Source organism: Parambassis ranga, chromosome 8 (genome assembly GCF_900634625.1).
Source record: "Parambassis ranga chromosome 8, fParRan2.1, whole genome shotgun sequence".
Taxonomy (NCBI): domain Eukaryota; kingdom Metazoa; phylum Chordata; class Actinopteri; family Ambassidae; genus Parambassis; species Parambassis ranga.
Window position 1 is genome coordinate 9,149,942 of NC_041029.1, and position 10,361 is coordinate 9,160,302.

Genomic DNA, 10,361 nt, shown 5'->3' on the forward strand with positions numbered 1-10,361 from the left:
GTTATGTTTATGTCACTCAACATGATGCTGCTAATCATCAGACAGTTGTTTTCTCCTTAGACAAGTCCAAAAATAGAGCATAAAAGTAGCTACATTTAATGTTAATAAGGCAGAATGTCACTTTTGAAACAAAAATAGATTAAATAAATACCTTCCTACTCACCTGATTGACCTTATCTTCCCATTTTCTATTCTAATGGTCACCAGATCCTCCCAAAATCCACCTGGACACCAGCGCCACCGGCAGCAAGAACACCATCACAGTGGTTGCTGGAAACAAACTTCGCCTTGATGTTGAGATTACAGGAGAGCCCGCCCCCACTGTGTGCTGGATGAAAGGAGACCAAGTGAGAAAGAACAGAGGCCTTGCACACACTCAAACAGTCTGTCTGTGTTTGTACGTCAATCACAGAGTCCAGCTGTTAGTCACTTAGGCACAAAAGAGGAGTGAAAAACTGTAGGAAGGTTGAATCACCTGTCTTTGTGGCAGCTGTCGTCATGCCACACCGTCCTCTTCAGCGCTGTCTTTTGTTCTGTCCTGGTTGGTGCGGTAGGAGGTGTCTGTGACCGAGGGACGGGTCCGCGTGGAGACCAGGAAGACCCTGAGCAGCTTCGTGATAGAGGGGGCGGAAAAAGATGATGAGGGCTACTACTCCATCACTGTGACTAACCCTGCTGGTGAAGACAAGATGAAAATCTTCGTCAAGATTGTGGGTCAGTGGCTTTCCACTTAATTTCTTTTCTTGCCCCATTGATGTATTTTTTGCTGAAAAGCTGAAGATCCTTGAACTGAGACTCAGAAAATACAGACTCAAATGAGTGAATTTTAAAAAGGAGAAAGTCGTGTAACTGTAATGAATGTGTGAATGTTTTTAGACTTTCAAGGCAGCCATATATTTCTTTTTATGTACGCAGGTAGGGACTGGATGTTACATTCAGTCATGACTCTGCAAATCCCATCTGCGTGCTTTCTTACGCACTGTACTGCCTCAAAAACACTTCCATACACTCCCTCACACTCTTGCCTGCTCTCATTTCTCTTTCTGTTTCATCTTTCCTCACTTTCAATTTCCAACTGTAACCTGCCTCTCCAGATGTGCCCAACCCTCCTGAGAATGTCAAATGCACATCAGTTGGCGAGGACTCTGCCATGATCACATGGGACCCTCCTGCATTTGACGGCGGAGTTCCCATTAAAGGTAACCCTGAAACACGCAGCATCTAATGTTCGCATCTGATGTCTTCGTCCCTGGAGAGAACAGCAGTTTAGAATCCACTCTTATTTATTACATTGCAGTGTTTTTGAACTCTTTTCCAAAGAACGCTGAGCCATTTTTAACGACTTCACCGTATGTCGGTGTGTTGACTTCCTCCAGGGTACCTGATGGAGAGGAAGAAGACTGGCTCATCCAGATGGACGAAACTCAACTTTGATGTTTATGAGTCCACCACGTATGAAGCTAAGAAGATGATTGAAGGTGTACTTTATGAAATGAGAGTGTTTGCAGTCAACGGCATTGGCATCTCTCAGCCCAGTGCAAACTCAAAGCCCTTCATGCCCATTGGTGCGTCGCCTTTTGTCATTAGCAGAATGGTTAATTAACAGAAGCTTTTCACACAATGCTCATTTTGAGGCAGCTTAACCTACCTTCCCATCCCATTTACAGTGGGTATTAACGTATTAATTAGCTCTTGTCTCTCTCAGCCCCCACCAGCGAGCCCACTCGTCTCATGGTGGATGATGTGACAGACACTACCTGCGCGCTGAAGTGGCGTCCTCCGGAGAAAATCGGAGCTGGCGGCATCAACGGCTACATCATTGAGTACAGCATTGAAGGAAGTAAATATGCAGCTCTAGACTCAGGCATTATGGTGGCTTTGTGAGCTGTAACTAATGATATTATTTAAATCAATTGATGCATTAGAACTAAGGATCCCTTCTCTAGCTTTGCTTTCTGTATCTTCCTTGCTTGAAGGGCAGAAGAAGAAGAAGACGGTTATGCAAAAGAGGGAGACAAACAAAAAACTGGCAACCCAGATGTTCTTGTTCACATGAGCAATTGATTATTTGCCTTGTAGGAATTGTAGGGTGATTTGTCAGACTTTGGATTCAAGACTTAGCTCGGTTGAAGATTAAAGTTTGAAATTTGACCTTTTGCATGGTAGACATTTTGACTTGTCACAGTAGGGAAAGCAGAGGTAGAATTAATCATGTCTCAGTAGTACTAAATGGCCCAGCAAGCCATGACAGTGACACAGCATGCACCTGTGTTTCCTTACTGTGACAAGTCAAAATGTCCGCCATTAAAAAGATCCACTGTTAGCATATCTGCAGCAGTAATCCAACATTACCAATGCTCCTTGATCATCAATTCTGCCTGATCTTTGATGGTTCCCGGCTGTCTGATCTGCTCCTTCCGACTCCTCCCCCCAGGTGACCAGTGGGTGCAGGCTAATGAGGAACCGGTGGAAAAGAACCAGTACAGGGTGAAGGAACTCCCGGTGGGAGAGAAGATGCTCTTCCGAGTGGTGGCTGTGAATATGGCTGGACGTAGCCCTCCTGCCACTCTCGGCCAGGCCGTCACTATCAGAGAGATCGTGGGTTAGAGAGATGCTTTTAACATTTAAACATCTTTGCACTGGCACCATCTAGTAATAAAATAATAATAAATAATTATTAAATAATAAAAAAACATATCTAATTACCAGCTTTACCTTTGGGTCACTTGTTGTAAACTTACAATTAATTCTTTCTTAATAATTCCACTGTGTATATTTATATTTGAATAATTTGCCCACACATACATTTGTACGGGCTGTACATCTATACTCGCCCACACTACCCACTCTCTTACAAATCTGACTTATATTTTCCTGCTCTGTCTCTCCTGTGCTCTCCACCCAGAGAATCCAAAGATCCGCCTGCCTCGCCAGCTCAGAACCAAACTCATCACAGTTGTGGGCGAGAAGGTGAACTTGGTCATCCCCTTCCAGGTTAGTCAAAGTCTGGCTGCTATTTTATTTTTCAGGTTGACATGCACAGTGAAAATAAAGCATAACCAAACAATATTAGCAGCCTTGTACCTTGTACTGAACAGCTATCAGAAGCATTTAAAACTACATCTTGAATTTGGTTTGTCTGAGAAATGGGCAGAAAGGCGGCAGAGTTTGGTTAGAAGACAGTACTGTATGCACTCTGCTAGTGTGTTTGGGATAGAAATACTAAGATTCCCCCATGGCTACAATCTGACAGGTCATTTTTTCTTCCTCTGGAATGCAAATCAGATGTGTAAATGTTGCTAGTAACAGAGAAAGCAAGAGCTTAAAGGGCGCAGGGAGCGGTACAGCCTTTGACAGCAACTTGCAAATTATGGCACTGGTAAAAAAGAAGCTAGCCATAAGTAGCAAAGGGGAAACTATTGTTAGAAATAAAAATAGACAAGAAGAAAAGCCAGCCATAGCTCTGCTCCCTGCACCGAGACAGAGGAGCACTGCTGCATGATCTTCTCCTGGGAGAAAAGAGCGCCCACTGTTCTGTCAATGTGTCCAAGAGCAGGAGTGGCTGAAAACATACTGTAAATTCAACATTGTTGACTGTATATGAAGCATGAGATGAATCTCTGTTGTCCAAACAAACAAACAGGCTTTTTTTCCTTCTCTTTCCGTCGTTGTAACTGCAGGGTAAGCCTCGACCTGTTGTGACCTGGTTGAAAGACGACGTCCTCCTGGAGGACAAAACGGTGGGAACTCGTACCAGCGAAGTCGACAGCATCCTCTTTATTCGCTCGGCAGAGAGAACCCACTCCGGAAAGTACACCCTGTCTGTTCAGATCGAGAATGTGTCAGATTCTGCTGATATATACATCCAGGTCGTAGGTCAGTCCCATCACCGTGCCTTCTCACCTACAGGGACTTGCCCCGCATGTTCTCCCATTAAGATTAGAACATCTTGTATATAGTTCATACTTCACAAGGTACATGAGTAATAACCTGTTGGGGGATGATGGCTTGAGCTGAAATCTGCGACATGTCAAGAGTTTTCTTTTTCAAATTTGATTATAATTCCTCATTTCATACTCCTGGGGATCTGTGACTCAAAGTAGCAAATCATCAAAGTGCTCATTCCTCTCCGTGGTATAATCCTGGCTCCTGCACTGCCACTGTGGTCGCCAGCTCATTTCTCGTCTGCCTGGGTCAGGGTTCTGGGTGGATTATTTGGCAGGGCTCTGCTGAGATTATTTGCGTGTAGACTGGGATTAGATATGGATTTTGAGGGCTACTCTGTCACTTCCTCTGCTGAGAAGGTTGAGCTAATGAGAACCTCTGATCAAACTGTCCCTCCTCCTCCTTCAGATGATCTGTCGCCGTACTGTTTGAGCGGTACAGGAAGGATTAGGGGGGCAAAAACAGAAGCCCTGCTTGCTGCTTTGCTGTAGTCTACAGAGGAGAGCCTGCAGAGCAAGATTAATGACAAATACATTACTATGTTGTACAGTATTTTTGCACTGTGCTGTGTACAGTGCAGGCCACACAGAGGGATCGATGATAAACACACTGCATTCTCCTACTTTGTAATCCAGGCTGGCAAGGCATGCTATTTCTTTGTCAGTTCTGTGCCAACAGTTTTTTCTAGTAAAGTATACACCGCCTTTCTCTGATCCTTTGTATTTTGCACTGCTAATCTGTCAATCTTTCTAATCTGTCTAATCTGTCAAATCTCTGCTGCTGCGAGTGTTGATTTCTTTTTCTCATTGGGACTTCCCTGCTCCAGATCTGATCTGTTTGCACCTCTCTTCCCCCCTCATCTTCCTCTAAAAGCCTCATTTATATCCAAGCAGGGAAGAGAGTTATCTCGACCCAGAGTTGTGCATGTGTGGAACACTTTTCCTCTACAGCTACGCAGCAGAACCAAAAAGTGTTATTCACACTTCACACACACAAAATCCTCCAACTCCATCTTATGTGTTTCTCACAATCCCGCTAGAAAAGCCCGGGCCTCCCATCGCTGTGCATGTCACAGACGTCTGGGGCTTCAATGCTGCACTAGAGTGGAAGCCACCTAAAGATGACGGCAACTCCGAGATTATCGGCTACACCATTCACAAGGCTGACATGAAGACTAAGGTATGCACGGAGGAGCGTACAGGTGGTGCTGAGCACAGCTGAGGTAACTCACTGGATGAATCAAAGACTTTCAGAGAAACTGTAATTTTATTTTTCATGACTATTTTACATTTTCTTTACATTTCACTTTGCTAAAAGTTTTACAGAACAGTATTACGGATGGAGCCATAGTGCATTTTTTATGAACATCCTCCACTGTGCTGGATGGTCTGGAGCACACTGTGTATGTGAATTCAGACAGATACCCTAGAGACTGAACACAGTATTTCATTTTGAAACACCAAGCTCCTTGTCTAGATAAAATGACTGTAATTGATGTTGATAAATAATAATTGTAGATCAAATCACTGTGCAACATGAAAGGGTAATACGCCCACAAAGGATTAAAACCTGATTCAGCAGTTTCCCCCACAGCTCTGCAGAGATTCATAACTGTTTTTGGTTCACTGCCGGTGCTCTCATCAGCTTCAGTTTTGGCTGTAGCAGACAGCTGCTTTCAGCAATAAATCTCTAAAAACCCACTTTACTCAGCATCAAATGGCAGATAGATACGGTTATGGGGATCATTTAGCTGATAAAGAACCAGCTTGAGTTGGTGGAGTTCAAACATGGAGCAAAAACTCTAGATATTACTCTAACATTCATCAGTTGGCCACTAACATCTGGGTTTGTACCAGCCATGAGTGCTGATTTCTGTGTTTCAGATTCCAAGAAAAAAACTCACTCAAAAATAAAGCTCTGAATTTTCTTCTTTTCATTCAGTGTGGAAACTACATGGTCGCAATTTCCAAAGTGAGAATGAACACTACTTGTGTTATGTTAGATTTGGAAAAGCTAATGAAATTATACTATAATTGTATTTTACTGGTAGTCCAGAATCATTAAATTATCATAAGACATAGCCATGATCTGCCAATGAAAAAACAGCATGAGGAGGATGGCTGAGGTGAAAGCGTTTTTTCTTTTTACACATGCCATCATAGGAATCTCCTGATTGCTGCTATTTTTGGCCCTCTCCATCCACGCTTCCAGGCATGCCTTCATGGAGATTTGTCACACATCTGCAAAGCCACACTTTAAAATGTCATGTTGAATGAATGGACAGGATGGTGGACTTAGAAGAACAGGGATGCTAGGGATTGGAGATTCTCCAGCTTATGTAGCTCTCAACCTCAGCTGTAAGCCTCTCTGAACCTCTGCTTCCACTCTCTCACTCTGTCTGTCCTGTCTTTCTCTCTGTCCTTCTCACATCAGGAGTGGTTCACGGTCTATGAGCACAACCGCAGGCCCAGCTGCACTGTGTCCGACCTGGTCATGGGGAACGAGTATTCCTTTCGAGTGTTCAGCGAAAACATCTGTGGCCTCAGCGATGAGTCTGGCATCAGCAAGAACACCGCTGTCATTACCAAAACAGGTAATGAAATCCCCACAGAGCACTGCGCGCTGTAACATGATAGCATTGTTTTTGATGGCAAGCAGCATCCAACGCATGCTGAGCTGCAGGCCACACTGGATTCAATTGAGACAGAGTGAGCAGTACGATGTGTAATGGTATGAACATATAACTGCAATTAGTTTTACTATAGAAGTGCACACTTGTGATTAAATATTGGAAAAAAATTGATTCATTACACGAACATCATGTAAAGGAAAATTAATTTACTCTAATTAGGCTAAACAGAAATATCCTTTGACAGAGTGTTAAATACCATTTAATACTGGCTGCAGATTATGAAAGCAGCCAGGCTGGGAAATTAGCACCTGCCACCAGCCAAATGCTGCTACTGTTTTTGTGTTGTTGCAATTGCCTACTCTACCAGAAAATTTGGCAGCCCACCAGCCAATCTCCTTTGTGTTTCAAGCAGCTCTCTGGCCTATAAAACTGAGGATTGTCGAACATTGTGCCCATACCTGACCTCAGGATAAAATGTCACTTTCATGCATCTATAATTTAAAGAGCAATCTGCTTTGCTGCTTGTGGTAAAAGGCAAAACAAAATCCTAAAGCAGTAGAAAGTGATTACAGCATTTTACAAATTAAGCATCACAGTCAATGTAATACATATTTCTTCAAAAGCTTTACAGTTTGACACAAGCTGCCAAAGTGCTCTGTGCGAGTTAAATTTAACCCTCATGGATTGTTCGCAAACACTACCCTAATGTGTTGTTCGGGACAAAAACGTCCCCTAACTTTAACGGTTTTAAAAATATATTAGATAAATATTTTTTTGAAATTTTTTTGCATAGACCTTTTAATTAACTTCAGTTCTAATCAACAGTAGTGAAAAAATCATTTCCCCCCAGGATTTTAACCCTTTAATCACCAATTTTATAAGGGGTGGTGCTGAAAATTGAAAAAAACACACACAATATGGCTCATTTTTAATAGAAAAGAATGTGACAGCACTGGATTTTCTTTTTTTCTCCCATTTTGTCCCATAGACTTACATTATAAACACACTTTTTTTGACTGCACAGCCATGGCACTAAATAATAATGCATTCTTGATTGTTGGTGGTTTACCCTGTTGGTAGGAGGTAAAATTTGTGATTTTTACAGTTAACAACTTAATTACCATATTAATATGGTCATAGTCAGAAAAAAAGAAAATCCAGTGCTGTGCAAAAACTAATAATGCAATAAAGTCAATTTTTTACTGATGTTTGACATGACCAAGACTGTAATAAAGGTTAAAAAGAATCCAGTCCACATTCACCTTTTCTATTAAAAATGAGCCATTTTGTGTTTTTTTTTTCAATTTTCAGCACAACCCCTTATAAAATTGGTGATTAAAGGGTTAAAATCTTGGGGGAAAATGATTTTTTCACTACTGTTGATTAGAACTGAAGTTAATTAAAAGGTCTATGCAAAAAAATTTCAAAAAAATATTTATCTAATATATTTTTAAAACCGTTAAAGTTAGGGGACGTTTTTGTCCCCGAACAACACATTAGGGGGTAAAATTTGCCCACAGTGTACCGTTGACCTATGAAAAATTTTAAAATCATATTAACAAAATTTATGTAAAATTAAGCTTATTGAGGAAAAATGATTCAATTTGTCCACATATTGACAAAGTTATGGCCAAAATAAACAGAAAAATTTCTCTCAGAGGACAAAAATGTCCCGAACAACACATGAGGGTTAAAGCCCTTCACTATTCTTTTCTTCCCCAATTATTCACTAAAATACTTTTATTTATCCGACCTTCCGTTCCTTTCATAATATTCTCAGAAAACATTTTCTCTGAATTCAATATCCATTATTAATACAAGGGAGCAATTACTGTGCTCTTTGAAGTTCACAAACTGGAAGCAACGTCATGTGTACATGTTCTTAATGAGTTCTTCTCCCGTCCAGGTCTGCTTCATAACCTTGCACCCTACAGAGAGAAGGACATGAACTGTTCCCCAAAGTTCACAGCTCCTCTGGTGGACCGAAGTGTGATTGCAGGTTACACCACAGCCATCAGCTGTGCTGTCCGTGGCAACCCCAAGGTAAATTACTTTTGGTGGTGTCTGCTAATTTTTGAAAAATCACAACCGTACAAAATGCACCTTTTCTGCGCACTAACTAAATTGGATTTTTTTTAGAAAATATAAAATTATCTACAAAAATAAATAAATAAATAAAAACACATATTTAATTGAATTTTCATGGAACATGGAGTCCTACAAAATAGCTGGATTTCAAACTAGAAAATACATATTGCATAAAATATATATTGTTGCAAAACAAACTGAAATAATAGTAAAGAGGAGGATAAAACTGTGTATTATAATGAGCATACCTATCCCCCTGCATTCACTTTACCTGCGTTGGCTCCTGACAGCTGTGCTGCAAGGCTTTGCCACAGATTTCAGACTTTGTTTTTTTCTTTGAGTGAGCTTACAAGTTTCCAGTGTCAAACACTGAGTGTAGAACAGTCAGGGAGGATTTTGATGCCTTTGCAGCAGGAATGTATTTTTATGTCTGAAGCTCCAACAAGAGGTGGAACAGAAAAATCTTTGAACACACATTTTTTTTATCCCACTGAATTGGCAAAGATTTGTCAAGCCCAAATGCTGACCTAATTTCACCCCTCCCTCTCCCCTCATCTCCCGCCTTCCCCCCCAATCTCCCTCCTCCACTTTTCCATCCTGCCAATTTTACCTCCTCCCTTCCAATGCAATGTGCCTCAGCCAAAGATCATTTGGATGAAGAACAATATGATCATTGGTGAAGACCCCAAGTTCCTGATGCAGAACAACCAGGGAGTGTTGACTCTGAACATCCGCAAGCCGAGCCTGTTCGATGGGGGCAGATACTCCTGCATGGCCATCAACGACCACGGGGAAGACAAGGTGGAGTGCAAGCTGGAAGTTCGAGGTATGTTGCCTGAACTATATTTCCGTACTGCCGCTCTAAAATAGTGACCCAGGTCTCAATACAGCTGTACACGACAAATCTCCAGCTCCTCAGCCCTTGGTGTGAAACCTCACTTGTGCTAAAGATAAATCACCTTATTGTATTAGTTAAAGTTTGACTCCCTGTGCTGTAGTTTCTTTAAAGTGGATGATCTGCTGGCCTCTTGTGCTGATTTGAATTTCTCTTTTCCTGCACAGCTTTACAAGAGAAAGGAGAGCAGGAGAAGAAATGAGCGACAGCACGACATAGCAGAGGATACAGTTGAACAGGAATAGTAATGGATTATGTATAACGGGATAGTCATGAATAAATATGATTAGAATAGATTACTGGTGAAGCTCTAAAGTTACCCCCCCCCCCTTCACATATGCTTGCCTTTCACTGCTGCTATGACAAATGCCACATCAGTAATATGCCATAAATTCTTTTAGCAAAGCTGCCACATCCTGAAGCGTCAGTGTAGTAGCACTGCCCTGCTGTGACACACACACACAGACGGATCCTTCTTATCTGTGAAGTGGACCTGTCACTGAACACACTTATAAAACAGGCTTTCATCCATTACGGCTCCCTGTGTTGTCTGTTTTGTGTCCGTTTTTATAGGCTGGTATGAATTTATGATTGGGATGCAGCTGTAGCACTGAAACCACTGCAGTGTGACTGCCCGGCTGCACACCTCTGCTTTCTTACTGTGGTGTTACAAGTATGATGTGTGAGCAGGGGCCCGTCTTGGCCCTGCAATGGTTCAGCGGAGGGATCAATATTCAGCCAAGCATGGCCGACATCATGGAGTAACCAGGATTAAAGGGGCTCTTATACACAGATATAGCC

At 41.9% G+C, this 10,361-nt stretch overlaps 1 protein-coding gene across 7 annotated transcripts in view; it reads left to right on the plus strand.

Annotated features, from left to right (window-relative positions):
* Window positions 1-10,094, plus strand: part of mybpc2a (myosin binding protein Ca) — a 39,741-nt gene extending 29,647 nt beyond the window's left edge. For all 7 annotated transcript variants that reach the window (XM_028411632.1, XM_028411633.1, XM_028411635.1 and 4 more), the window contains 13 exons: window positions 208-347; window positions 555-714; window positions 1,095-1,199; window positions 1,377-1,565; window positions 1,706-1,840; window positions 2,435-2,602; window positions 2,906-2,994; window positions 3,681-3,876; window positions 4,985-5,124; window positions 6,379-6,538; window positions 8,484-8,620; window positions 9,305-9,491; window positions 9,728-10,094. In XM_028411632.1, coding sequence (XP_028267433.1) covers window positions 208-347; window positions 555-714; window positions 1,095-1,199; window positions 1,377-1,565; window positions 1,706-1,840; window positions 2,435-2,602; window positions 2,906-2,994; window positions 3,681-3,876; window positions 4,985-5,124; window positions 6,379-6,538; window positions 8,484-8,620; window positions 9,305-9,491; window positions 9,728-9,762 — 1,841 coding nt within the window. In that variant the 3' untranslated portion in view covers window positions 9,763-10,094. The remainder of the gene's footprint in view (window positions 1-207; window positions 348-554; window positions 715-1,094; window positions 1,200-1,376; window positions 1,566-1,705; window positions 1,841-2,434; window positions 2,603-2,905; window positions 2,995-3,680; window positions 3,877-4,984; window positions 5,125-6,378; window positions 6,539-8,483; window positions 8,621-9,304; window positions 9,492-9,727) is intronic.
* The last annotated feature ends 267 nt before the right edge of the window (window positions 10,095-10,361 follow it).